Source organism: Aspergillus wentii (genome assembly GCF_001890725.1).
Source record: "Aspergillus wentii DTO 134E9 unplaced genomic scaffold ASPWEscaffold_1, whole genome shotgun sequence".
NCBI lineage: Eukaryota > Fungi > Ascomycota > Eurotiomycetes > Eurotiales > Aspergillaceae > Aspergillus > Aspergillus wentii.
Genome location: NW_024467832.1, coordinates 4,304,304 through 4,331,463, shown reverse-complemented (window position 1 = coordinate 4,331,463; position 27,160 = coordinate 4,304,304). Strand labels below are relative to the sequence as shown.

Genomic DNA, 27,160 nt, shown 5'->3' with positions numbered 1-27,160 from the left:
CTGATGCATCTGTCTACTCAGCGAACAGACAGCAAATCGGGGCGGTCAAGCAGCAGCATGGGAGTGGCTGTTTCGGCATCAATTTCGCCTCCTCACATTCTATATGCGGCTAGGTAGTCAAAGAGCCGTCAATGCTCATCAATAATGTCAATAATAGTCGGTGATGTGGACAACAAATAAAGCAGAAATAGAAACACAATAAGGAGAAATCGAGGTCACGCGGGAGGCAAAACAAACCCCAGTCCGTGGGAGGCGATGCTGGATCCACGGAAGGGCAGATCCTGGTGCGATCGCTGCATGTTGGGTCTGGCCAGAAAGAGTCCGCCTGACATCACTGTTAGGGGATTTAGTAGCTATTTGGATGGTGATGCTTTATTTTTGAAAGATGGAAAGAAAGAATAAACTTAGAACACTCTGTAAGAAGAGAATAGAATTGCACACCGTCTCCTGGGCTGACTGGTGGAGTGGCAGATCCCTCCGCAATTGCAGCCCTCCTCCTGCATTCCCCAGCTCTCTCCTGCGTCCCTCTTTTTTATTTTTATTCTCGTTTTGGCCGCCTGTGTTGGACTGTCCTTATTCACTGGTGAAGCTCTCTTAGCCGACGAAAAAAAGCAACAAGGTTTTCATTCACCTTCTTTTCCTTCGTCTTTCATTTTCTCCCCTCCCCTGCTACATATACACCTCCGTCTCCTGTTTTCCCTTTTCCTCACTCTACCACCCCCTCTCCAAGATTCATACACACGAATCTCATCCCAATTCCACAGCTCTTTCAGCTGTCCCATCACCATGTTCAGACCTACAATCGCTCGCCAGGCCTTCAAGGCTTTCAATCAGAGCTCCCGCCCTGCTGCGTTGGGTTCCTCCCGACCAGCTGTGACCAGTACCTTCTTCTCCCGTCCCCTTTCACACACCGCTCCTCGTTTCAAAACCGACGACGAAGATGAAATCATCAAGAATGACCCTCTTCTCTCTGCCACCACCAAGGCTCCTGAAGGTGCTGCAGGCGACCAGGAAGGTCGTTTCGCTCGTACCGACGAGAACGTGAAGATTGAATACCCCGATGATGCCCACATGCCTCGCAGTCCGATTGTCCAGGGCCGTGGAGGTGTACACTTTAAGCGAACCCTGGCTCAGTTCTCGCTGGAGAATAAGGTTAGCGTGATTACTGGGGGTGCCCGTGGTTTGGGTCTGGTTATGGCCCAGGCTTTGGTTGCTTCTGGTTCTGATATTGCCATTGTTGATTTGAATCGTATGTGGATTTATTCAAAGCTATTTTTTTTTACTGATGCATTGTAGGTCAGGAAGCTGAGGAACAGGCACAGAAGCTTGTCGAGCAATTCCAAAAGGAGAACCCGGGCTTGGAACAGTATGTTCATTGAACATAACTCGGATGATAAAGCTAATTCACCTTCAGGCTGCCTAACGTTACCGCTCACTATGCCGATGTGGCTAGCCCTGACTCGGTGAACGAATCGATTGCGGAGATCATCAGCAAGCACGGCAAGATTGATCACTTGGTCACGTCGGCCGGTTTCACCGAGAACTTTGACGCCATTTCATACCCCCATGATCGCATGCAGAAGCTGTGGGGTGTAGTTGTTGATGGTACATACTTGTTTTCGACTGCTGTTGCCAAGCACTTGATGGAGCGTAAAGCCCCAGGAAGCATGGTGATGATCGGTAGCATGTCTGGTGCCATTGTCAACGTTCCCCAGCCCCAGGCTCCTTACAATGCAGCCAAAGCAGCTGTCCGCCATCTGGCTTCGTCCCTCGCCGTCGAATGGGCCGGCTACGATATTCGTGTGAATGTGATCAGCCCCGGATACATGTTGACAGCTTTGTGAGTGGACCCAACCGTCATGTCGGTCGGTGGAGTATACTAACAGCCCACTTTTATCCAGGACCCGCAAGATTCTGGACGAGAACCCCGAACTGAGAGACAAGTGGATCTCGCTTATTCCCGTCGGGAAGATGGGTACACCAGAGGATCTGATGGGGGCCGTTACCTTCCTGCTCAGTGATGCCTCCAAGTACATGACCGGTGCGGAACTCCGTGTCGACGGTGGCTACACCCTGACCTAAGCCAAACCTATCTGGACATGTGGTTTTTCTTTACTTAATCTACGGCATGATGTACGGGATTGTTTATGGGCTGCGATATAGATCGGATTGTTTTATTTTACAGAAGCATTGGACTCTTTCTGGGTTACGAGAGGTCCATTGACATAATACCCCATGATGTGACCCGGTGGACTGGATGTTTACATCATATTGATGTGTGATCTGACGAAACCATGCGTTACGATGATTTTCGAGATTTCTCCTCGGACAGGGGTATCTCGCAGGGAATATATTTCTTTTTGAGCGTGAAGGGTTTTCTATTTTCTATGGAGTACAAGAAAAATAGCCATTGATTGCAAGCGATAGACATGATTATTTGTGTCGGATGGGCTCATGGCATAATGTCATTCATATGAGCTACTGACAAGATCAACAAACATTTCATTATTCACTATAACTCATAACTAACTAGTAGTATCCATGAGAGTGCTGTAGAACAGTTATAGTGGTGACCCGACAGTCGGTGAATATTCGCAGGAAGTGGCGGCTAATGGTAAAGACGGTATGATTGCTTTTTCTCCATCATACCCCGGACTGACTGCAGACGCACCTGATCTGGTTGAATAAGATCATCTCATCTCCAGCATTTTTGTTGAGCTTCATGCAGATAGCTATATAAGAGTAGAGAATGCACATGTGGTGTAGAGTGTAACACTGCAACCCCGCCATTTTTTCCATCGTCAAGTTCCACCCTTGCATTCCAGTTGGGGATACTGTGGGATAAAGTGTGGGGTAGAAGGCGATGATACTGTAGCTTCATCAGAATGCCATGTTTCATCCTTCCGAGAAAAAGAAGCCATCCATATATAATAGTCACATTCCAGGCGTTTCTCTAGCCGTTAGCAGAGTTCGTATTGTAGCACAGGGTCCAGGATCAGACTATAGTCAGTCTACTATTGACAGATCTCTGCAAGCAGCCAGAATGAGGCTCGGGATTGATCCGATCGGCTGGTTTTTGGTGTTTCTTAATGCCTCCTATTATTGAATATCCGGTCACTTGACGCTGTTTTCGCCCCACGTTTTGCCTTAATTGCTGACTGCGACGGGCCTTCATGCGGTGAGAGTCATCTTCCATCTGTCTTCTATACAGCGGATGATGAGGATGCTTATCATCCCCAACGGCTCCGAATCCCCGAAAGGCAATGATGCCGTTCTTTGTTCATCTTGATCCGTTCAAGAGGCAACTCTTTTTTCTCTTTTATTTTCCGATTCTTTTTCATTTGATTCTGCAGCTGTTCGGCAATCGCCGGTGCTAACCCCAGTCAGGCAGACATCGTGTCTGTTTCTCTTCTCTTCTTTTCTTTTTTTTGCCCCTCTCTCTTTCTCTTTTTCTAGTGCTTTTCTCGCTCTTTTCTTCCCCGGCTTTGCGGCTAATCCTGCATTCCCTTCTGTAATAAATCTAAATGTCGATTCCAGGCGACTTTCTTTCTACCTAGCATTACTCTATCTGTGTGACCTTCCCCTTCTGTTGTAGTAATCGTGTTTCGGTATTTGAAGCCTCTCCTGCTGCCTCAAGGGGGAATCGAAAAGAGCTTCTTCTTCTTCTTCTCTTTCGATCTCCTTCGATTTCCTCCAAAGCACTGACACTTTGTCCCCACCCCCTGCATTATTTCCATCGACGACTGAAATCCGGCTCAGCTTTTTTTTTTCTTCGTTTTGTTTTGCTCTGTTGTCAACCCACCCTAAAATTCACCGCCAGATCCAAAGAGAAAAAAAAAAATTAGACTAAGCCAGCATCGATGACTGCCAGCTTGTCGTGGGTTTTTGTGGGCGTTGCAAGTCCAGTTTGAGTCTGACCCTTTTGTGTTTTCCTCTCTTCGTCTTCTTCTCTTCTTCCTCTTCTCCCGCCTCTCTTTCTTCATCTCAAATACGATACCCCCTGCTAGACCACGCTACCATGTCTATGTTTCTGATGATGTAGCTGTGGATACGACTATTCATTCAGCATTTCATATCCATCTCGTTTACCTAGTTATCTGAGACGATTACAGCCAGCATGGAGGGTCTCCCCGAAGGCCTGGTGACCACAACAGGAAAGCTGTCCTCGGAACTCAATGACCCGAATCTAGTCCGTGTGGAAGACATTTTGAAGTTATGGAAAGGTACCTGCTACTACTTTTTTGGAAGGACGAAAAAATTAATGCTGCTATCTTGGCGCTGACCTCTCGCTTGTCTGCGGGCCAGTGTATCATACCAACCCCAGAGTACTTGAAGACAATGTGGGATACAGACTCGAGAATCTCTTTTGGAGGATATGGGGCAGTAAGCGGATCTTGGATACGATTCGGGGGTCGACGCTGGCGCAGTTGTTTTCGCATGTCTCCCAGCCTGGTCCGTCGTCTTTGGCTTCGTTGAAGAAGTTGATCAAGGTGGGTTGTACTCGTTCTGAACTTTGACGTCCTACTGACTCGAACTAGATGCATGAGTCCTCCAAGAAGCAGATTGAAAATAAAGAGTCAGGACGGTCGATGAGTGGAAGCGGGACAAGTCGATCGCCTTTACCTCCTATTCTAAAGAAGCCAAGCGCAGTCCAAGGAAACCCAGCACAGGGAGAGTCGCAAAAGAAAACTAGGTTACTTATCACAGACCTAGGTGGTCAGAACGCCACACGCAAACCATCCAACCCTCCAACTCCCGTCACCCCCAACTCGTCAACAGGTGATATGACCAACCGGCAAAACTCCAAGAAGACGTACTTTGTGGCGAGTAAACCAGGAAAAGGCGCAAAGCGCAGACCGGGTCTCGTCCGGCGCAAGTCGTCACAGCCGTCATCGGGGACGAATTTTACCCGCGCACAAAGCCCGCATCCCAAGCCAGCGGAGCCCCCGTCGGAGAATGAGCTTAAACCTGAAAAGGGATCTGAAAAGGATGAAGATGATAAAGAGGATGAATCGAAGTGGCAGTGGGCAGACGGTAAGGCACTATCTACCTACCCACCGAGAGATTTTGCTAATCTCCAAAGACCTTCCACTTCCCAATCCTGCGTTAAACGTAAAGCCAGGCGCATTGCCTTCTTCTTTTGTCTCCAGCTTAAAGCTGCTTCTCAGTACCCAGAACATACCGCCTTCAAAAGTGAAATCATCCAGTGGATACTGCACACCAGCCCGTCGAGATCTAACGGGTCTTTCGCCGGCATCATTCCAACCGTCATCACAGTCGCTAGTGGAGAAGGACTTTCGAACCCGATTTGCAGAAAAAGTTCGCCAAGAACAGCTTTCTGCGGCCTCGTATTTTAACTCCATGAACCCATACAACCAGTCTGGCACGGAAACCAACGGGACCTATTCGTCTCCGCCCTACTACAGTGGTGACGGATTGACACCACCAGCTAGCTCTACCGTGCCTGCTATCTCGTGTAACGATTTCAGCAATGACCAGAATCCCGGAGGCCTTCCTACACCAGTCACCCCCGGAACATCGGGTTTGTCACCCTTCCAAACACCAACCATGTCGATACCACGGCCTCGGAGCCAGCTGAGTCTGCTGATCGAGCAAAGCCGAAGCAGCACCAAGACTCTCAGTTGCGGACATACGATGGTAACTGATGAGTAAACGATTTCGGGCTTTCTTCTCTTTCTCTTTCTCATTCTTTCTTCCTCTTTGACTGGCATTGTACCTGGATGGATTCTTGCATGTTGGCTGTTTGTTTTAGGGCTACGAGACTTACGGTAATTTTTATTATTTCTGCTTGATTTACTTGATCGGCCGTTGGATACGGTGTTAGATTGGTGTCAGCGGATAGGATAGGTAGATTGACATACTGCTGCATGCAGTTAGTTATTACGATTTATGAAACAATTCACTACCCCAAATGAGCCATTCTTCCCGTGCATTATTAAACAGATAATCAGAAATAAAAACATCTCAATAACAGTACAGCCATTTTCATATCCCATGCCAATCCCACACCTGGTGGTACATAATCATCCTCCTCCATCATCCGCCCCATATTTTATCATCCATCATCATCACGACCAAAAATCAATCAAGCATCCCCCTTCTCAGCATCAACTTCCTTAGTCTCCTCATCCTTCCCATCCTGCTCCCCCCTCCACCACCTCAACCCCGCCCAAAACCCCGTCCCAACCCAAAGTACCAACGTAATCAAATCCACCCAAACCGCATGCCTCATCCGCGTCGTCTGACTTCCCCCCTCATGCTCCCCAATATACATTTTCCCAAATAGCCCAAACAGCGTCAACAGCAGGATACACAACACACACTCCCAGAGAAACAGCGGGAGGTGCGTGACTTTCCGCGTAGCCAGCGGCCTATCCTTCAAGATGAAAGGTAGGATTAGGTAAACCAGGGCTGAGAGCGTGGCGAGGAAGGCCGTGACGACGGCGTAGACCCATTTTGCGTCTGGCGAGGGCGCGTCAGACCCTGTGTGAATGTCTTGGGCGTAGAGGCCGATGATGGTCAGGCCGAGGATGAATTGGAAGAAGCGGAAGAGGGTTTCGAGGAGGGTTTTGAGCGGGTTGCGGGCGTTGGAGGAGGTGAAGTAGGAGGATGGGAGGCGCATGTTGGATTCCGGTTCTGGTTGAGGTTGAGGTTGTTGGTTGGCTTGGTTTTTGTTGGTTTTGTGTTTTTTGGCTTGGGAGAGGCCGAGTTTGAAGATTCGGAGGACGAGGAACCACATGGATTAATTTTGTGTATGTGGTGTGTTTAAACAAGTAGAAGTAATCAAATGTATATCAATGAGAGATGAGGACGGTGCACAGCACTACAGCCCTATATCTAGTAAAGTGAAGTGAAGTTGAGTCTGGCAAGTTCAGTGAATGAAAGATGCCACAAAGACGAAACAGACAAAGGAAGATAGAAAGAAAAAGAAAGACGATTGAAAGTGAAGATGAAGCTGAACAAAGAAAAGATGCTGAATGAATGATTGTAGCAATTACCAGCCATCAATGCTTTATATATTTTGTATAGCTACTCTTTCAACATCTAAAGATGGATTCATGCCGCCCTGGTTCTCCATCCTATTACACGATATCCACAGCTTCAGCTCGTCTCAGCCAGAAAGTCCAGCTTGCGAATGCCAGATGAAACAGCTTTTGCGGAAGAAATGCCAGGGGAAGCTCTTTTCTTCGCGCGCGCTAACAAGACTGGCCTGGACGTTTCATGCCAGGGACAATTCTATCCATTGCCCACAGTTATTAGACTGTCTGCAAAAATAGGCAGCTATTTTAAAGGACAATGAACGCAAAACTAGACAGTTCCAGATTGGGTTGTTCGGATTGGCGCTGTAAATATAGCCGGCGAGGCGCCGTTGCAGAATGACTGGCCGCGATGGTCTAAAATGGTTCTTCATCCTGGAACCAATCCTTCACGCTTACTGTCGATCCTCAGCATCAGATCCCTACAAGGTCAGACTCAAGTCTCAACAACCGTCTTCATGCGATGTATTATCCACACTGTTCAACTGTCTTCGGTAACTCCACACAGACTCATGCTTGATGCAATCTCCATCCTCTGCCTTCTCAGAAATAAACAATCCAACTCGAGCATTTCTGCATAACATCCATGATTTCCAAACCGTCATTTTGTCTTCATGATATGCATACCCCGATCACTCCAATTTGACCCTCCGACGCGACCCTAATTATTAAAGGAATAAGAGACATTTGCCCATCCCGAACAAAATTCAATGCGTTATGATGCTGACGTGATGCTCGTCAATGCGTTGATAGTGGAGAGGCGATTTCATTATGCAACAGAATTTGCAGAAAAGACAAGAATAGAAAAAACAAAAAAACAACCAAAACAAAGGCTAAATTACTCTGACCAAGAAAACAAACAGAATCATGACTCGGAACAGGAACAAAACAATAGACAAAGGGAAGAAGGAACGGCCCCATCCAACAGGACGAGGTGGTCCGGTCACACTTCGACGGCGTCTTCATGTTTTAGCAAGACTGCCAAATCATGCCTGCCACCTGATGTTACCCACGCGCCCTGCGAGCCGTTCAACCCAATTGTCAGGGTGGTCGATTCTTTTCCGCGTCTATTGCATTTTTGCTATTGGATGTGTTCGCTGATATTTTGGGTTGATTCCCAGGTGGAAGAGGGGTTTTAAAGGATGCCAGCGCCCCAGAAGAAGGTTCAGGAATGGATTCCTCCTCGTAGTCGTTACCCAATTCGTCATCCTCGTGTGCTCCGGATCCACCCGCAGATGAATGGTCAACTGATGCTCGATGGTGCCCATGTTGATATCCACCCTGGGGAGCCGCAGTGTTCTTGTTTGCGTTCTTGGTCGCCTTCTTGCCCTTGCGACCCTTCATTTTTGCCTTCTCAAGAAGTCTCTTCTTCTCTGCCAATCGCTTCCGCTCTTTGCGATCTTTGATTTCGTACTGTCTGATAAGCGCCTCGGGTGGACGCCCAAAGATGCTTTCATACTCGCAGAATTCACAAATCCAAATATCTTCCATACTAGGAGGGTGGTGGAGGTTGGAATATTGCTGTTGAATCTTGCGTTGACGTGCAGCCAGCGCATAAAGGCTGCCAGGGGACCGTTTTTTCTTCCTGCCCGTGCTAATCGGTTCGGTACCCGGCCCTTGCGGCTGCTCAGTGTGCCCTTGCTGGTTCATCCGTGCAGCCATGCTTGGACTTGTCTGTGTCCCCTGCGTAGGCATGCCCCGCGGATGTTGTGTTGCGCCGGATAAAGGCGACGTGGGCGAGCGGTGTGGGATAGAGTAGGGGGCTTGTGCTTGCAGCGCCATTCCTTTGGACGAATCCGATTCGCACGTAAAAGTAAACTGGGTCTTGGTAGGTGTGGTGGCCTGCTGCTCGAGCAAGCTGACGTTTCCTGGGCCTCGGGGAGGAGACGAAAATGCCGCTGCGTTCGCTATGGCAGCAGATATAATACCTTGGTCAGGTTTTCCAGCGAAGTCACCTACAAACACCGTGAGTGAATATTCTTGAAGGAAGCGGGGTAGATTTATTAAGTATACCTGTCGGTCCTGGTGAAGACAATAACCCATCGTGACGATTTGACGTTCGAGCATTTGTCCATGCACTCTGGGTTTGAACAGAAAGCGGGATCCTTCCACTGCTACTGCGTGCCACATGGCGCCCAAGTCGGCCTCTACCAGCGCCGGAAATTCCATTGCCCACAGGGGATGCCGGATTCCCAGTGCCATAGTAGGTCCCGGCATTATTGCCATCACCGGCACCTGATGAAGGAGCGGGGGTAGAACTCGCCAGTCCCATATTCGAAAATTCAGGAGAAAGCGTGGAGGGGTGACCACTCAAACTGCCAGGTGTTGGGATTTTACGTTTCTTCTTGTTGTTTGTATTTTCAAAGGCGTCATACCCATCGGGACCTGCCGAAGATGGTTTGATCTGGGTTCCTTCCGCGTTGACAGAGGGGCCGTGGGGTTGTGTGCTGGAAGCAGAAGGAGACAGGGACGAGCCGCGGAAACCGGCACTCCGACGAACAACTACGGGGCCATCCTCATCACCGCTCTCATACTCCACTTCGTTGTCATACGAATGGTGGGGATCGCGCTCTAAGGTTTCATCATGGCTCTCGGTATCCAGATTCTGCTGCACGTAGACCTTGGAATCATTCACCACCTCCCCGTTATCCACACAGGATCCGTAAAACAGTTGGGTCGCTGCGGGAGACGGAGGGTAGAAAATGGACTCGGCGGCATCGGAGGACAGGCGGGAACGAAGGGTGCGTTTGGGAAGGGGCCGAATCAATCTATCTGGGTAGACTGGAGATGGTGTATCAGGGGCCGAGTTATACGTCCCATCTGCAGGTGAACAGTATCAGCAACTGAGCAACCAGCAGACTCTCCTCTGGAGTTTCCTATCCAGCTTCTGTGAACCCATACCAGGCAATATGTCCTCCGGAGCAGTATCCACCCTTGATGAAAAGGACATACTCAACGTAGCAGTCATAGTGTGTAAATTGTCAACCGTCTCAGACGCCACAGCAACAGCCAAACGCTGTTTTGTCTGTGAGCCCCAGCCCCGCAGTATTCTTTTCTTTCTTTTTTATCCTTTTGATGTCTCCTCCTATCAGAATACGAGATGTCTCCTTCCTTTATATCCCGTATTTCTGGCAAGGAGTGGGCGTATAAATACGGGGGTGATCCTAGACAAAACTGTATCGCACCCACAGTCAGTGAGTGTGCCATGTGGTCAACGTTGGCAATTCGGAGAACACGGAAGATCATAAATTGGATGGAACAAAAGCAGGTCCCAACAATTTACCGCATCTTCCTCCGCAGATGGAACAGTCGGAGAAGCTCCGTAGACGAGAAGAAAAAGAGCCAGGTACTTACACAGTCAAGAATTAATCAGCACCCACGTAAACTCTTGAGGAATCCCGGCGTAGGAAGCAGATGATAAATCCAGATCACCGCTCCCTGGCGGAGGCACAGGTGAAGACCAACAATAAGGAACGGACAAGCTTGAGGCTTTGAGAAGGGGAATGTGGAGTGGGAAGAGAAAGGAGGATGATGATAGAATGTGGAGGGGGTGGAATAATAATAATCATCATCGCCAGTGTTGGACGGCGTTGAACTGCGGATTCGTTGGAGCAGGCCGCTAGTCCTCTTTCGGAAATCCCCCCCATTGTGGCCCCCTGCCGATTTGTTGCCGAGGAGCAACAGTGGTCGGTGATATAATAATGCCTTCATTGCATGCAGATGGGTTTGTGAATTATTACTATCCAGGAGCTATCAGAAGCCATGTTTTGTCTATGGTGGAGATATACAGGCCGTCGTGTATAAGTACCTTAGTGCTGGGGAATTTGGGCAAAGGTCTTTCCGAGAATAGCCATCAGGTCCCCTGCAGGCCTAGGACTCGAAGCACCAAGGCACCTGTTCACCTTGCGCTGATCATCCAGAGGTTTCCACGCATACGTGATGTAGTATATCAACAGTACCAAAGCACGGCCAGCATGGGTGCACGTGTACGAGGCTCCCTTTTCTCGTACGCCAACTGGCACGCAGTGCGCACTCAGCAGTTGTTGAGAGTGTGTACATCTGTTCCTAGCGGCAAATTGAGCAAGCAAAGAACTTGCTTTCACCATGATATATATTCTTGAACTTCAAACTAATGAAGGAATTGTGCTCCATTATCCAACGCTAGTTCTTTTATGTCATTCATTCTTCCTCCAGTAGGCGACTGTCAATTATAAATGAGCGCTTGACCGGGTTCCTTCATGACAATGAGTTGTAATAAATCATCACCTAAGCTCTACCGATAGAGTATCGCAAAGTTGGGTATAGAGGTTTAGCTGGGGATGATATCATCTGCGACGGTTTCATATCAGCCTCCATACTCTTTACAGCAATCAACTCGAACCAAGCAGAACGCAAGATGACGATCAAAGAGGTGAGACCCGAGAGTCTGACAGCAGTATAACAGAGCAAGAAGTAGGAGAAGAGAGGGGAAGAAAGAAACACGGTCAGTCGCGCGAGCATAGGGCGATGAGGGATCTTCGCGGACGCGTTGGGAAGCGGGGTGAGGATGATTCAATAATTGGCGATGCCATCATTCACCTAGAGAAAAAGCTGGTCCAGGTAAGCACGGATTGAACAGTCCACGTAGAGATGAAACCAGATTAAAACACTCTGCAATAGCATCACCTCAAAAAGCAGTCTTCTTTCCTTCTCGTCGAGAGCCATGATTATGACGAGCGTTGAGCGGGGAAAAAAGCGGCCGACTCTTCTCACTGTGGCCGCAACGAGAAAGAAATCCGCGAAGGAGGCCCGTTCCGTCTTTCGCCCTCGCCGGCCTCTCGCTCGCTTTCTTCCTCTCCTCTTTTTGCTCCCCGCTCCTCTCATGTCGCTCCTCCAAAAACTTCAGACTATGTAGTCCTCGGCTCTGGTACGGGCTCGCAGACTCTGTTTTTGGATCTTTCTGCTCTTTCATCCCAATTGCTTAGCTCTCTTTTCTCTTGCCTGCGATCCTTTTGTACGAGTCGCTTGTTCGAATCCTAGCTCTCTCTCTGCGACAGCTCGCCCACGGGCAGTTTCTGCTCGCCTGCTTTTTTGCTTTCTATCTTTACTTGTGACGACATTCTACTGTTTGATTTCAGAAAAGAAAATTTTTTCTATTATTACCTCCAGTATAACCTCCGATCTCAATCATGACGCCTCGTCGCTCCTCCCGTGCCCGCACCTCCCAGCCCTCGCCGGCCATTCTTCAGCACACCAACTCCTCTAGCTCGTCAACCTCGCTAAATCGAGGTGAGAGAAATACTCGATCGAATCATAAGATTTCTTCCCCTCAGAGATCTTCGACCCAACGTTCCCAGTCCATCGATGATGCGGATGGTGGCTCAAAAAATGACTTCCCACATACGCGGCAACGTCGCGCCCGAGGGGAAGACGACCAGGACCCAACAATGAAACAAGGTGAAGGAGAAGACGAAGAAGAGGACGGGGAAGATGAAGAAGAAGAGGAGGAAATCACCCGATGTCTTTGCGGACAGCAGGAATACCCAGGCCTGCCACCCTCTCGTCGGGAGGCTGTCGGTCGCAGTGGTTTGCCTGCGGGTGGTGTCAAGGACGAAGCTGCATTGAACTTGGACTCATCGGACCTATTATCCGACGATGTTGGGAGTATGTTTATTCAATGTGACTCCTGTAAGGTTTGGCAACATGGTGGTTGTGTCGGAATCATGGACGAGGCCATGAGCCCTGATGAATATTTTTGTGAGGAGTGTCGAAAGGACCTCCACAGAATTCGGAGCGAACCAAACGGGTAAGTCATCCAAATTATTTCTCTAGTATCCCCCGGTTTCTTGGGGGGATCAATTTCTTCCTGCTACCTTCTTTGGGTGAATTTTGAAATTTGCTTCCCGGACCTTCGCGGTCTTGTCCCCACTGGAGGAATGACCGCGAGGAGAACTCTCCCACAGTCTTCCTCAGCACCAGGTCGACTACTGGCTTTTCTACGCTCGCTGTTCTCCATGTACAAGTTGAAAAATGCTGATCTTTCTTCCAATTCTGTAGGCAATACTCATCTTCGTACCTCCCTGTCGCTCCAGTCTCATCCCCCGCTCCTTCCTCTCGAGCATCCTCTCAAGATACTTCTAGACGTGGGAAGGATTCCAAGTCTCGACAAAATGACCCGAATAATGTGAAACGGCGCTCCACCATGAACAGCCGTGATGCTGCATATGATGAAGAGGAGCAGCTTCGGCGTGCGATTGAGGAGAGCAAGGAAGATACAAAGTCCGATGGAGAGGAAACAGTCACACGGAGGGGCAAGAGAAGTCGAAGCGACAGCGAAGCGTAAGTCAATTATCATGCTGCTTTTGATGCAGTAAGCGTGTAACTGGACAAAAATTAGCATTCGATGCTAACGTACCAACGATGCAGTCACAGGCAAACGTCGAAAAGACAGCGAACGAGCTCACCAACCCCAACCGCCGCCTCGAAACAAAGTCATTCCAATTCCCAGCCTGCTTCAGAAGACGAGTCGAAAGCAAAGCTAGCCACGAACGGAGCTAAAAAACAGCGAGCAACGTCTCGAGGCCATCGCGAAAAAGAAACCAAAGATACAGAGGAACCAGAAGCTGAACGACCAGAGACAGGGAACCGTAGGAAAGGAAGGACGGAAAAGCGGAAGGACGATGGTAGGTTTCTCCGATGCTGTACAATGTGGCTATGAAACTAATAAGCCAAGCAGAATCTGAGCATGAGGTTGGGTCACCACCAAAATCAGCCGTTAATGAACCAGAACCTTCGCAGCCTAGCCCTGATACCCCTGCGGTCGCTCAAGAGCCTGCACCCTCTCGTCCGTCGACACGCAAATCTGGCCGCCCACCCGCGCGCCGTGGTGCTCGAGTGGGACGCAACCAATACACCAGGGATCGTGATACCAATGGCAATGGAGCAGAGTCGAACATGCTGAACTCTCCACGCCGAGGACATTCGAATGATACCGGTGGGGACTCACCTCGAGTAGGAGGTGCAAATGGAACGCATTTGAATGGCACAGAACTTGGGAAACCGAGCAGGCCACGCTACATAAACCCACAGCGGACAACGATGCCCGACATGAAGAGACGTGTAGCTGCGATCCTTGAATTCATCTCACGGATGCAAGTTGAGATGGCTGTGGCCGGCGAGAGCTCCCCTGCTAGCAATGGGGATCGGATGCACGGCACTCTTCTCAAAAACATGGTCGACTCACTCGAGACCTTTATTCCATCGGGTAGCAGTGATGGCGGAGAGTCCGGTCCAGCCACCGACGGCGAATCCGGAGCCGTCCAGCCACCGAAGGAGAAAGATTTCAAGGATCTCAGCAGTGTTGAGATGATGGACGTGCTTACACGGCATCTTCTAAAATGGCAGCAGGAGTTTGGCAAATTTCCAGAGAGGTGACACCGCAATCGACTAACTCGACACCCCTATACCTCAGTAACCACCATCGCCTTCACTGTTTCACTTCTTTCTCTTGTTTTAATACTCGAAACCCCATTTGTTGTTGAGGTTTCGAGAATGCACGATACCCTCCTCGACTCTTATCTCATCGCACCTGTGGATATGTATACTACGGCTTCTGGAACAGCATCTTGAACTTACCTCATCGGGCACGGCGTCGCGAGAATCTCATGGCATCAATATTATTGTTTTATTTCTTTCTTTTCAGGGATTTTGATTGGGTCCAGTTCATTTACGGAGTACTTTATATCAGATATCACACGGCCATTCTCATGCTCCAAATAAATGTTTTCTGCTGAGGACATGACGAGACTGATTTGTTGTTTGACTAGTTCTGGCTGAAACGAATGTTTTTGCTATACTACTGTTTCTCTCCTCGACTTGTCCAAGGTCTTTTGTAGACCCTCTGGACTTCCCGCAAAATAATCTTCGCAATATCTCCATTTTTATGTCTTGTGAACAATCATACTTGTCGCCTTATTCATTTCATTTCTACACTTCATCTTTATCAAATCTAGGATATATGGGATTCACTAGCTGGGCTGGTGGAAGGGGCGTGTTGTGTTTCTGTTTCCATATGATTCCTCTATTATTACTTCTATTTCATTCTATACTCGCTGGATGTTTTTGTTCATCTCGTTTGTTTTCATATTCTATGCACTGGCTGATAGGGGGCGTTGTATTCAAGATCTTGTCATATATGTTTCTAGGTGTTCTTTGGTCTGTTGTGTTGGTTGTCAATTTGTTTGATTGTAAAGGAATTAGCTGCGGAGGTTAATAATGCATTTGAAGGTATCTGTTTGACTTGTTTTACTTGTATATGAATTGGTTGAGGGATATAGTAAGTGCTCCGTAGTCAAGATGGCTTGGTATATATGCAAAGGACTAAGACAGTTCAAGGGAAAGTTGCGACAAAGGTATGTGTTAGCTATGTTATTTCTAGACCAAAGACAACAGACCAAAGACAATCAACTACAGGAGAAGAGGATTTTTACAAGGGAAAACGAATTGAGAAACATGAGCATTAGATCGCTTAGGTACATAAAGGTAGGCCATGTTTGATACAAAAGTGCAAACGTTACATTTTTCCAGGCCTGATCATGGTCCACCATTTCAAGTTACAAATTCCATCATGACAAACTTCAATAAAATTCGTCGAGCCATAGGTACAAAGGAAAAGCTGTGAAGTTGACGTCAGTAAAAGCGGCCCCGGGAAGGAACCAAGGTTTGGTTGTGAATGGGAACGGGATGACTAACCAGGTGCCGAACCCTAAACCGAAAGGGGCAAAGGGTTTACAGGCGGGAACCGTGGATGACCTTGTAGTCAACAACCAGGTCGTGACCACCGTCGTTGATGACGAGGGCGCGAACGCTTCCACGGCCATCGGCGAAGGCATCGGCGATCTTACGCTTGAGGTTACCCTGGCTGATGCAAGGCAGACCCTGCTTGACATCGCCGTTCTCGGTCATGGCGACGATGTCACCGTCATCACGGATGTCAAGGATACGGTAGGTCTTGTAGACGGGGCCAAGCATGGTCTGGACCACGACAGAGGGGGAGGGGTTAGCAACGAAGCTAGACTCCTCCTGCAACTGGCGGGTGAAGAGGTCGACACCAAGGTAGCGGTGCTGGCCGGTCTGGGGGGAGACGGAGATCCGGATGACCTGGCAGGGACGGCCCTGAAGGATCAGGATGTCTCCGATGCGGATGAAGTGGCAGGGGATCGGGACGTTGCCGTCGGAGCCACCACGGCCGCGAGGCTCAACAACGCGGACATTGCCACGGGAGGGGGCGACTGGGCCACTCTGGTCAGCCACAACAATCTCATCATGGTCGTGCTGGTGGTGGTGGCCGTGAGGGTGCATGATGCGGTCCGCAGCACGCTCCACCCCACGGCGGAAGGAGTGGTATTTACCGTCGTCGTCGTAGTAACCCATTTTGCGAACTGGTGCTTGATCGAGAACGGTGAAAGGCTTCAAGGACTTAACCTTGTCAAAAGAAGAAGAAGTAGAAGAAGGTGCAACGGACTCGGTGCTGCTGCGACCAGTAGAAGAAGAGGCTCCTCGGTAGGTCTCGAGGGGCTGGTCCTTGTAAGGGCGGTCGTACGAAGCTTGAGACGGGAAGGTCCGGCTGTACGAGACGTCCGAAGCGGGCTGGGGCTGGTAGCCTTGGTTAGGGGCTACGGTAGGCTGGTAGGACGAAGAGGGGTTAACGTCGTAGGTCGGGTTGACGCGACGACGATATTCTCTCTCGGTGATGTCGAGCTGGTTCTCGAGGCCTTGCTTGTCGTATGTCTGCTGCTCAGGGTAGCGGACAGAGGTGGGTTCACGGTAACTGGGGCACGGTCAGATACATATAAACAAGAGGAACAAACACAATGGACACCGCCGATTGGGTGAAAGGGCCTTTGTTTTGTTTTGGTTTTGTTTTTCTTTTTGGGGGGACACGTAAGAGTGGGTGGAACTAAAAGGTGTTGTTTTTTTAGGCCCGGAATATCATCCGAGCCTAACAGAACAAAACAAACACCAAAACAGACCAAAAAACAGCCGATCGAAGATGGCGCCACTTTTGGGCTGCAGCCCAGGCGACACCGCTTCTTGCGTCTCTCCACTTTGGCGGGAAAACAAAAAGAAAAACAAAGCCATATAAACAAAGCCCCCGGGAGCTGAAAAGCACTATAATCACTATCACATACCTTTCACGGCTCAGATCAACCTGGGGATTGTGGCTAGCACGGTCCTCGTAGGCAGTAGAGTACTGTTCGGGATATTGAGGCTGCTGAGGCTGAAACTCCTGGGGCTGCTGGTACTGCTGGTACTGCTCGTGCTGAGGGTACTGCTCGTACTGCTGCGGCTGGTGCTGGTGCTGGAACTGGGGATATTCCTGCTGGGGAGGAGCGTGGAGATCGACTTCTTCCTTTCCGTAGACACGAGGGTCAGGGAGAGGAGCGGAGGTTCGAGTATCTTCCCGTTCGACGTGCGAAGGACGATCGAGATTGGCTTCTTCTCCCTCTACTCTTTCTGGAGTAGGCTCAGGAACAGCGTCACTCCGGTACGACGACGGGAAGACACTGAAGGGGATGGGGACGCGGGCGTCAAAGTCCAGATTGGCTGTCCTTTGAGCGTCTTTTCTCGAATGCCTTTCGAACTTTGGAGAACGAAAGACGAGACAAGAAAAGACTTTGGATTAAGAAGTCTTTCTCGAAGAGAAGTGGGTTTGTGGAAAGAAGAGGGATCTCAAAGATGCCTCGACTATCAGATGAGATTTGAATTGGGGGATAAGATTAGGAATTAGAGATGGGAAGAATGATGGAGCAGGAATGGAAGAGGAGAAGAAGAAGAAGAAGAAGAGAGGGGAACAAGAGGGGATTTGAAGGACGAGCGTGAGTGCAGCTGTTCGTGACGCGTTGTTGGGCTTGTTTACCGCGCCTTGCCGGATCGGGGAAGCCTCCAGCCTCTCCCATTTTTTGTTTTGGATTCAGTTGCTTCTCATCTGTCTCTGATTCTCTCAATCCCGAGGCAATCCCTTGCTCTTGACTCTGATTTCTACAGATACATTGATTCATCTATCAAACATCTACATCTACATCTATCGATATCTAAGGTGGAATGTGGACCTCGTGCAGCTAGCATTCTTCTTGTCCCCTCCTCCTCAATTCCTCCGTGCTGCGTATAATAAATATGTTATGGAGCTGTCCGACTAACTGTCTGCAGATGCACATACCCTCAGCTCTTCTTCACATGCGGAGAGGCTGGCCAGCTTCAGCCACCGTCTGTCCATCACATCCCCATCGGCTGATTTTAGCATCCTGTCTAGCCGCCCGATTTCCATGGCAACATCTTCCACGGGTCGATTCGGACCCTCTTGGCGCGGGTGTCCAGCGATCGACGCGCCGATTATCCATGGTTCTTGTGATGGAGATAGGATAAAATACACGATACAGGATAAGGGATTGGGATGGAATACGATGTGTAGAAGAAAATGGGGAAGAATTGAGATGGAATTCATACATCTTTCTCCGACGTGCTGTCGTGGTCTTCCTTCATTGGCAAGGTCTCCAAGACGCAGCAATCATCCTGATACACTCCGGTCTCCCCGTGCGACTCCACTCGTCTGGATTCACTCTCTCCGCCAGCCACGGCGGATTCCCAGCCCTCTTTTTGCCACTCAGCTGGAGTCTAGATGTGATCGGCCAGTCATGGTCACATCACAGGCGCTCAGAGGCTGCACGCTCGGTACTTTTCTCGCTCCTAGCTTAGCGACCCTGGTTGCTATGGAGCTGGTCTCCATCGCAGCTCAGAAATCAGGTTGCCTATCGATCGGCCGGGGTGGAGAGAGCTTCTCCCCCATCGCCGAGGTTCAGATATGGAGTTTGGAGTCGAATTCACCATTTTCGCGTCTTTGCCTCGTACTACGTGCGCATGGAGTAGCCATTGACCTTGCGCTTCGTGGCCCTTGCTCTGTGGTCATAGATTAATTGATATTAAATATAGTATGGGGCTGTCAGACTGGTATCAATCAAAATCCCCCAATGATCTGACTCTTCTTTTCTACCCCCTCCCACAAACACCAATCGTTCTCTCAGCTTTGAACAGAATAAATCACAATCAAATATATATAAAAAAATAAAAAATAAAAAAAAAAACATTAAAATAAATAACCAAGAACGGTTTATATAATATAAACGAATGAAAGAAGTGAATTACTCCATCCATCTGCCATCATCGCAGATAGTCAGATGCACCGAGTCAATCAAACGAGGGTATCAAGTCAGAATGAGAAAAATAAAAAGAAAAAAAAATGTTGAAACTCCAAACCCGGTATCCAATCCCATCCTAGTCTGAAGCGTAGAAAGCGTGTAAATGTCATAACTCTTCCGATATAACAATCCCCTGGTTGCCATCGCTGACAGCAACTAGGGCATATTAGAAGTCGTAAAGGTATTAAAGGTAGATCGAGTAAAGAAAAGGATCAAAAAGATTTTGTAAGGTTAATTCCGCAGGCCAAATGCCTTGCGGAGCATGGGAAACCGCTTCTTTCGTCCAGAGGGTTCAATGATCACGTCCAATGCCGTACTGTTGCGATTGCCGAAATGTGATCCTTCACCATTGGACCGGGCATGAGGACTCTCTGGCTCTTTAGCAGCCGTCCCATTGCCGTTACTCGTGCCATTGACCATGGCACTCTCATTGCGGAGCACACCATCTGCGGTTCGAGGCCGTTCAGGCTGTCGGTTGGCTAACGGAACCCCGTTTGTCTTTGCTGCTTCCGAGTCCTTCGAGTCCTGTTCAAGCGGCCACTTCTCGCCCGGTCCCGCTCTGCGAGAGCCCTTTCTCAGAAGCTTGGAAGGTGATGGTGAATGGTTGTTGTCGACGTTATCGGATGTAACGGTTGTTACCGTACCCAGAGGCTCCTCTCGAATTTGGTCGAGTTCCTGGCGCGAACGCTCCAGGGGCGTATCGCGTCTGCTCGGGCTTTCCAAAGTAGACCTGCGGATCCTATGGTCGGAATTTTTGGGCTTTTTGATACTGAGACGACTGAAAAATCCCGATACTCGCCCCCGGTTTGGTTGGTGAAGAAACTCCTCCAATTCCTGTTCACTCACTCCGCGGGATTTGGCCACTGCAGCCAATGGAGATGTGCCCGTCGGGCCTGTTCCGTTTTGCTTTTTTGCGGGGGTAGACGGTGCACCTTGACGCTTGTCCTCATCTGAGCTGTCTTCCAGCTCAGTTGAGTCCCCATCATGTGCACCTTGACGGCGGGGAATGCCTCGAACTGGGCGGAGGTTGCTCGTAGCTGGTCCCTCCTCGTCACTCGAGTCCACAAATCGACTGCGGAAATTCCGCGACTGGTTTCCACCGTCTTCATCGTCGGAGTCGGCAAATCGTGACAAAGAACACACAGTGGTGGGTGCCTTGGCTATCTTCGTCCGAGGCGGTTTGCCTGTGGTGAAAAACGAAGCCTTTCCATTTTGAAGACCATTTCCTCGGAGAGTTGTTCGCATCGCTTTGCTTGAAGTAGATCCCGAGGACATCGGCCGTCGTTCAGTTGGCAATGTCGGACTGTGAGAGGGTGATTGTATTTGAGAACTCTGAGCATTTCCCCTCATTGTCCGTCGCATGGCATGTGGTGAGTCCCCTTTCGGCGAGCGATTGGTTCGTTTGAAACTGCTTGACGAATCGCTACCACTCGACGTTGGCCTCGCCAAGGAATTGGCACGTCTTCCGTTCATACGTGGCCCGGCATCATCAAAGCCAACGTCCTTGGTCTTGTGGAAAACTGGACCCATGGACACAGGCCTCTTCTTACGCTCTTGACCAGGTCCCTGAGTAGCTTGTGGCAGAGGTTCACGGGGGGCAGCCACCGACACGGGCCGTCCGGCTTTCTTCGAGGTGGTGTTTGACCTCGCGACACCTCCTTTGTTGTTGACTGGAAAAGGTGGGTATGGCGATGAAAATGGCAGAGGCATCTTGGGAGACTCGGGAGAATCCGCAACATCCGGAATGGCTGCTCCTTGTGCTGGGGTCACCGCGCGACCGATTTGATCTGTATCATCCGTGGCATCAGGCTTATCAGGCATAATGCCATTTGAAGCGACCTCAGTAGGGCCGTTCGTAGCAATGAATGGGTCTGCACCAGCAGCCTGTCGACTATCCACTATGGCATTGATGGAACCAAAACCGTCGCCTTCCATATCTTCAGCAGCATCGCTGTAAATACTATCACCAGAGTCTTCATCGGAATGATTGGCATTTGGCACCGACATGCCAGACTCATCAAATGAGACACTGGTTCCAGAACCAGACCTTTCATGGGATTTTTTGCCTTTTTTCTTTCCAGAAGCTTTGGGATCGAACTCCATGGAGGACCGAGGAAATCCACCGGGAACAGTATAGATCTCAAGACTCGATCTCTCCTTTTCAATCCCTGGGGTGGCGGGCTGGACAGCAATAGCGGGGATGGACGGTTTCGAATCCGCAGTGGTAGCTACTTCCTCTTTCACATCCGAGTTCGGGTTTGTTCCCAACCCTGGCACGGACTCAACCACCAATGTCTGTGGAGTCGGCTCAGCTGGTAGATTTTCTTTGAGTTTCTCCGCATAGCTGGGGGCATTAGGTGTTTCGTTTACTGCGGGAAGCGGCGCATGGTCAAGATCTTTACGCTCCTCAACATCCTCTGACTGGGCCCTGGATAGAATACCACCAATGGCATGGTCGTTTGAAAGAGACCAACCTGGCACCACCATATTGGAACTCGACGAAGCAGTAGATTCGTTGTCACTTGGCTCTTCCTTGATAACACCTTGCTGCTCCGTATCCCTGGCCCCCCGTATACTGCCAAACGAAGGGAGCGCAGGCCGGGGCTTTAGCACTTCATCGAAATCATCCATGCCGGAATTGTCCAGCAGAAGCGGCTTTCGTTTTGCGACACCAAACCAGTTGTTCTTCGCTTTGAACTTGCCTGGGGGAGATTCCGGGGACATTTCTTCAGGTGATGTAGGTGGGCTCGCCGCAACACCAACAATTTCGGCCTCGTCATCAAAGCTGACTTTAACAGGCTTTCTCCTGACGCCCAGCCTGGAACCCTCATCTGAAGCCACCGAAGTGCCGTCTGATATTTCGCTGAGCGCTGGGCCGGGGCGAACAACTACTCCAACTCGTCTCTCTGGGGACAAAGAGCCCTTTGGCGAATTCGACTGCTTCATTGCAGATTTGACCGGAGACACCGACCTCGGGGGAGGATGGTGCAATTGATCAAGGCCCGTGACAGAAAGTCGATTCGAGAAGCGTGCAGATCTACCCGGGCTACTGTTCAATTGCAGAGTGGAAGGCCCAGGCTCCGTCTCGATAGAACGGTCAGATCCCGACGAACCAACAGCCTGGTTCAGTGATGGCGCAATCGTCACTTCGGTAGTAGGTGTGACTCTGCCTGTCAGATGCTCCTTCGGTGGGTTGGCAGTACGGGGATTTCCATTTTGCTGAGGCACCGACCGATCAACTGGGGAACCACTACCAGCACGCTTTTGACTAGAAATTTCACCCGAAGTGCCCAATTCCGCACGGGCATCATGATTTTCAATGGCCGTAGGTTGTGGTCGTTTATTCGGGCCAGGGCGGGACGGTGATGGCCTCTGATCAGTGGGGTCGCGAGAAGCTGCAGAACGAGGGGTGTTTAAATTCGGGGTCTCTTTGCTAGGCACAATGGCAGCCTGCGCCGCTGCGACAGCAGTCCCAACCGTGTGGCCCTTCTCAGGAGTTTGGGGAGAAGCTCCCTTTGAATTCTTGTTGGTCGGCTTCTTGAGGGGCTGGTTCTGAATATTGGAGATTTCCGCTGGAGACAATTGAGCCAATGACGCTCCCGCAGAACCATCGCGCTTATTGTAAGGACTCGGTGGTGGACTAGGTCGAGCACCCATCGGGTAAGAAAAATTGATAGAGTTTCTGCTCCCAGATCTTTCCAAGTCCTTGTCGAGTTCCGGGACTGTGGTCAGACTGTTAAGCCGGCCACTGTACGCTTGACCAGTTGAAGCCCTCACTCCGGGGTCAACACTTATCCCACGGTTCTGCGTACGCCTCGGGGACGGAGTCGATCGCATTGGCGGATCGAGGCTGACGGAACGTCGAGTCTGGGGCTTTCGGCCAGCATATTCCGGGGGAATTGAAGGCAGCGGCGGGGCCACATCGACGGCTCCAACGGGGCCTGAGCTGGTCGCAGGTCGACGGGGGGACGGGTCTCGAAAAGACCGGTTGGACATGGAACTTGAGCTATTGATTCGACGGAGGCCATTTCTGCTGTTGGAGCGAAGGCTAGGGGTAAAACTGGTCTGCGATGTAACGGACGCCCGCCGCTGGACCATTCGTTTGGTCTGGACATTTTCCACGGGTTGCGGAGTTGGCGTGAGACTCCTTAAGGCAGTCGCAGCGGCAGCAGACGATAGACTGCTGGATGAGGGTTGGGATTTGAGAAAGGCATGGGTGGCCGCGCTCTGCGCAGATTGCGATGAACTGGTGGAGAGAGGCTATCGGAGGCAACGAAATTAGCCATTTGTAGGGGTAAATCACATTGAGGGTATTTTCGTCCAAATAATTTCTGCCAATATGTCTAACGTAAAAGAAAGCACGTACCTGATGATGCGAAGAGCTCCTCTTACGGCGGAACATGTTTGGTGAATGTCCGCAAGAGAGGAACGAGGCCGTGTCTGCCTTTCGGCGGCGGACACGCGAGTGGGACTAGACGACACCGGAGTCACGGATTTCGGAGATATAATCGTGAAGATAATGTATAGAATGTTCTGAAGAAGAAGAAAAGTATCGATGATTTCGGTCGCTGCAGACTCTGGCGAGAAAGGCTGGTAGGGATGGGAATCCAGGATCTCGACGGGGCGACGGTCGCTAGAAATCAAGGCTGGCTGGGATCGGCAGTAGTGGAGAAAGTGAGACAGGGGAGAAAGAAAAACACATAAAAATTAGATTTGTATTTTTTAGAAGATAAAGAATGAAGGAAGAAGATGAATTAATGACAAAACCCGCGACGACCAGGACAGGAGGGGAAGAAAGGGAAGGGAAAGGAAAAAACGGGAAGAAGAGGAGGTTTTTTGTTGAGTTGGACTCGAGACTTGCGTCATGACTGGACGGCAATGCAGATCATGATCATGGGTCTTGCAATCATCGAAGATGGAAACCGATTCTCGAGACAGGAGGAGGTTAATTTCAGGTTTCTGATGATCCAAGCGAGGGGCAGATGAAAGAAAGAATCTGGCCCTGGAGAGCGAATGGGCGAGATGGCTTCCGGTTCCTGCATTCTTCTGCAGCTTCGAGTCGCTTTGGACCTCGTCATACTGCTTCCATGCGCTTGGGATGATTTCTCTGCCTGAACCAAGTCCCGGTTTGCACCGAGTAGATTAATAAATACTAAAAGATGTTGCTCCTCATTTAATCTCGCGAGATCTCCCATGCGAGACATCTTCATCTTGGATCAGTTCATCCTCATTTACTGCATAGTTCGTATACGACACTAGCCCACCCCCTATCGACTATATATCTCCACTATGGCCTCATCCCCAGATCTCCCCCCTCTCCCCCTCCCTCCCTCCATCAGGAGTCGAATTATCTCCACTTCCGCTCTCAACTTTCACATCCTTGAATCGGGCTATTCCCCAGATAACTCGCGCCCGCTTATCATCCTCCTCCATGGATTTCCCGAGATCGCTTTCTCCTGGCGCAAAGTCCTTCCCCGCCTAGCAGATGCTGGCTTCTACGCTGTCGCTTTGGATCAGCGCGGTTTCGGCCGGACCACCGGTTGGGATACAAGCAGCTACAACGAGGTAGACCTATCCACCTTTTCGCTGACATCTCTCGTCCGGGATGTCGTGATCCTCGTTCATGCACTGGGGTATCGCTCTGTCCGTTGTGTCGTGGGACATGACTGCGGTGCTGTCTCTGCGGCCATGTGTGCGCTTATCCGGCCGGATTTCTTCCAGAGTGTCACGATCATGAGCCATCCATTTAATGGAACCCCTTCTCTTCCATTCAATACGGCCAACACATCAGACGGAGGCCAAATGAGTGGGAGTAGTGGTGCAGATGTCCATAACGATCTAGCAGCGTTAGGTAGACGTCACTACAAATGGTACACCCTTTGCACCCATGTCCTCATTTAATACATCTTTCAATAGCTAATTATCCAAAAGGTACTACTCCACACCAACCGCAAACCACGACATGACAAGCTTTTCCACCCCATCAGGCCTCCACGACTTTCTTCGCGGCTACTTCCACCTCAAAAGCGGATCCTGGAAACACAACAACCCCCATCCCCTCAAGGCATGGTCAGCACCAGAACTCACCCAGCTTCCTTACTACTACATCATGCCGTTATCCGCCACCATGCCCGAAGCCGTAGAACTAGACATGGCACAAGAGAGCGACGCAGACAAACTCGCCTCCCACGCCTGGCTCTCCGACGACGATCTAGCAGTCTATGCCTCTGAGTATGCACGTACCGGGTTCCAGGGTGGATTGAACTGGTACCGGGTCCGGACAGCGGCTGGGGGACGGCACATGCGGGACTACGATACGTTTGCGGGGAAGAAGATCGAGGTACCGTGTGCGTTTGTTTCCGGGAAGCAGGATTGGGGCAATTATCAGGAACCCGGGGCGTTGGAGAAGATGATGGCGGGGGAGGTCTGTAGTGATCTTCGGGTGGTGAGGTTGGTTGATGGGGCTGGACATTGGACTCCGCAGGAGAGTCCGGAGGTTGTGGTTGAGGTTATTCTGGAGTTGGTGAAGGGTATTAACTAAGGATGGATCGTAGTTTGATATACTCGACTTTATGGCTTGATTGATTTTGATTCAGTTAATCATCGAAGAGATAGTAGCGTAGCGCCAGATTAGGTAGATAGATAGGTAGATAGGTATATATGTTTGTCATCAAGACAAGAGAATGAAATCCACGACGTCCAGAGTCATTTCGGTTTTCAGTTTTCATAATAGATCAAATCATAGTATAAACGGGGTCAGATGGACGAATCAAAGATATCATGCAGTAACTCGTGGGGTATGTATAGTACTGGATAGCAAAAAAGAAACTAAAGGCAAAAACAGAAAACAGAAAAGGTATCTAAGACATCAGTACACCCATTACCACCACCGCCAAGATCAAACTGGCCAGTCCGAATGATGGCAGCACAGCTGCGTCGGACGTCAGCGCGGAGGTAGTTACAATCAAGTCGAATGAAATATCCGACGAGTTGAAGCAGTTATCGCGGGTAACTTCTTGGAGTTCGGGGTCTTGGGGATCGGCGAATGTGATATCCACACACTGCACGCATACACATTAGCTTACCGAAAGCAGAGAGATAAAGAAGAGCTAGACAGAACATACATTATACAAAGCAGCACCGTGCTGAGCGGTCTCAACGACCTGGATAGTGGCATTGTCACCCGCCTTAACAGAAATATCGGCTGGCAGCGGGACCTGGGGCAGACAAAAGGTACCCGGGTAAGGGTTATTGGTAGGACCGACGATCTGAAAGGGCTTAACCATGGGATGGCTCATGTTCGGAGGCACAGTTCCCAGACCCAGGTTGATGTAGATGAGGGCGCTGGAGTGACCTGGGAACCAGCCAGGTTGAACTGAGACAGCGCCTCCGGTGGTAGGCCATTTGGTTCGGTTTGTTGTAGTAGGCATGCCACCACCTGTTGAGGATTGTATTAGCCATGGAAAGAATCGACTTGATTGTCTTTGGCTGTGATGTCTTACATGGATAAATCCACTCCATGCCGTAAGGGTAGATCAGCGAGTTGTTAAAGTATGCTGCACCCAAGCCATTTGCATCTTCAACGGTACCGTTGGTATGTAGATTGTTTCCTCTGTATCCTGGGTATACGATGACACTGTGAGCGTTGGCCAGAGCCACGCAGAGGATAGTGACGATGGCCGACCATCGCGATATCGACTTTTGGACGAACTCCATTGTGATTTGATTAAAAGACGAAAAAGAGAAGAAGCAAAGAAAAGCAAAGGAAGAAAACCAAGCTTCACCAAGACTTATTCTCAAACGTCTCGAGTTTTAAAAAAGTGTTCGAAAAAGGTTCAGACTTCAGATCAAAGTATCAACAGCAAACCA

General features: G+C 49.9%; 10 protein-coding genes across 10 annotated transcripts; 5 read left to right on the top strand and 5 right to left on the bottom strand.

Annotated features, from left to right (window-relative positions):
* Window positions 1–786: 786 nt before the first annotated feature.
* ASPWEDRAFT_48184 (putative D-arabinitol dehydrogenase ArbD) lies at window positions 787–2,082 on the top strand (the record flags this gene model as incomplete). The annotated part of the gene is made up of 4 exons (XM_040837069.1): window positions 787–1,249; window positions 1,297–1,366; window positions 1,415–1,840; window positions 1,902–2,082. The coding sequence occupies 4 exons, from the start codon at window positions 787–789 to the stop codon at window positions 2,080–2,082; spliced, it is 1,140 nt and encodes a 379-aa protein (XP_040695324.1).
* Window positions 2,083–4,117: 2,035 nt separating this feature from the next.
* Window positions 4,118–5,673, top strand: ASPWEDRAFT_23721 (GATA-like domain-containing protein; the record flags this gene model as incomplete). The annotated part of the gene is made up of 4 exons (XM_040832522.1): window positions 4,118–4,223; window positions 4,306–4,490; window positions 4,539–5,034; window positions 5,084–5,673. The coding sequence occupies 4 exons, from the start codon at window positions 4,118–4,120 to the stop codon at window positions 5,671–5,673; spliced, it is 1,377 nt and encodes a 458-aa protein (XP_040695323.1).
* A 217-nt stretch (window positions 5,674–5,890) lies between these two features.
* On the bottom strand, window positions 5,891–6,879 carry ASPWEDRAFT_278722 (uncharacterized protein). Its single transcript, XM_040833057.1, has one exon. The coding sequence runs from the start codon at window positions 6,758–6,760 to the stop codon at window positions 6,107–6,109; it is 654 nt and encodes a 217-aa protein (XP_040695322.1). The 5' UTR covers window positions 6,761–6,879; the 3' UTR covers window positions 5,891–6,106.
* An 819-nt stretch (window positions 6,880–7,698) lies between these two features.
* Window positions 7,699–10,482, bottom strand: ASPWEDRAFT_278501 (uncharacterized protein). Its single transcript, XM_040833054.1, has 4 exons — window positions 10,413–10,482; window positions 10,011–10,232; window positions 9,072–9,878; window positions 7,699–9,013 (listed from the first exon to the last, which is right to left on the bottom strand). Exons 2-4 carry the CDS (start codon window positions 10,024–10,026, stop codon window positions 8,100–8,102), a joined length of 1,737 nt encoding a protein of 578 aa, XP_040695321.1. The 5' UTR covers window positions 10,027–10,232; window positions 10,413–10,482; the 3' UTR covers window positions 7,699–8,099.
* Window positions 10,483–13,043: 2,561 nt separating this feature from the next.
* Window positions 13,044–14,725, top strand: ASPWEDRAFT_279243 (putative transcriptional regulator (Cti6)). Its single transcript, XM_040833066.1, has 3 exons — window positions 13,044–13,376; window positions 13,464–13,720; window positions 13,771–14,725. The coding sequence occupies exons 1-3, from the start codon at window positions 13,240–13,242 to the stop codon at window positions 14,469–14,471; spliced, it is 1,095 nt and encodes a 364-aa protein (XP_040695320.1). The 5' UTR covers window positions 13,044–13,239; the 3' UTR covers window positions 14,472–14,725.
* Window positions 14,726–15,824: 1,099 nt separating this feature from the next.
* hexA (putative Woronin body protein HexA) lies at window positions 15,825–17,995 on the bottom strand (the record flags this gene model as incomplete). The annotated part of the gene is made up of 3 exons (XM_040830178.1): window positions 15,825–16,866; window positions 17,228–17,642; window positions 17,956–17,995. The coding sequence occupies 3 exons, from the start codon at window positions 17,993–17,995 to the stop codon at window positions 15,825–15,827; spliced, it is 1,497 nt and encodes a 498-aa protein (XP_040695319.1).
* A 75-nt stretch (window positions 17,996–18,070) lies between these two features.
* Window positions 18,071–19,177, top strand: ASPWEDRAFT_35234 (uncharacterized protein; the record flags this gene model as incomplete). The annotated part of the gene is made up of 2 exons (XM_040834182.1): window positions 18,071–18,138; window positions 18,246–19,177. A coding segment is annotated over exon 2 (643 nt), but the record flags the coding sequence as incomplete, so codon positions are not given.
* A 345-nt stretch (window positions 19,178–19,522) lies between these two features.
* On the bottom strand, window positions 19,523–23,693 carry ASPWEDRAFT_23715 (uncharacterized protein; the record flags this gene model as incomplete). Its single annotated transcript, XM_040832521.1, has 2 exons — window positions 19,523–23,551; window positions 23,658–23,693. 2 exons carry the CDS (start codon window positions 23,691–23,693, stop codon window positions 19,523–19,525), a joined length of 4,065 nt encoding a protein of 1,354 aa, XP_040695317.1.
* ASPWEDRAFT_48178 (alpha/beta fold hydrolase) lies at window positions 23,631–25,832 on the top strand (the record flags this gene model as incomplete). The annotated part of the gene is made up of 3 exons (XM_040837068.1): window positions 23,631–23,649; window positions 24,597–25,161; window positions 25,223–25,832. The coding sequence occupies 3 exons, from the start codon at window positions 23,631–23,633 to the stop codon at window positions 25,830–25,832; spliced, it is 1,194 nt and encodes a 397-aa protein (XP_040695316.1).
* On the bottom strand, window positions 25,672–27,118 carry ASPWEDRAFT_278490 (copper acquisition factor BIM1-like domain-containing protein). Its single transcript, XM_040833053.1, has 3 exons — window positions 26,794–27,118; window positions 26,416–26,729; window positions 25,672–26,352 (listed from the first exon to the last, which is right to left on the bottom strand). Exons 1-3 carry the CDS (start codon window positions 27,005–27,007, stop codon window positions 26,152–26,154), a joined length of 729 nt encoding a protein of 242 aa, XP_040695315.1. The 5' UTR covers window positions 27,008–27,118; the 3' UTR covers window positions 25,672–26,151.
* Between the last annotated feature and the right edge of the window lie 42 nt (window positions 27,119–27,160).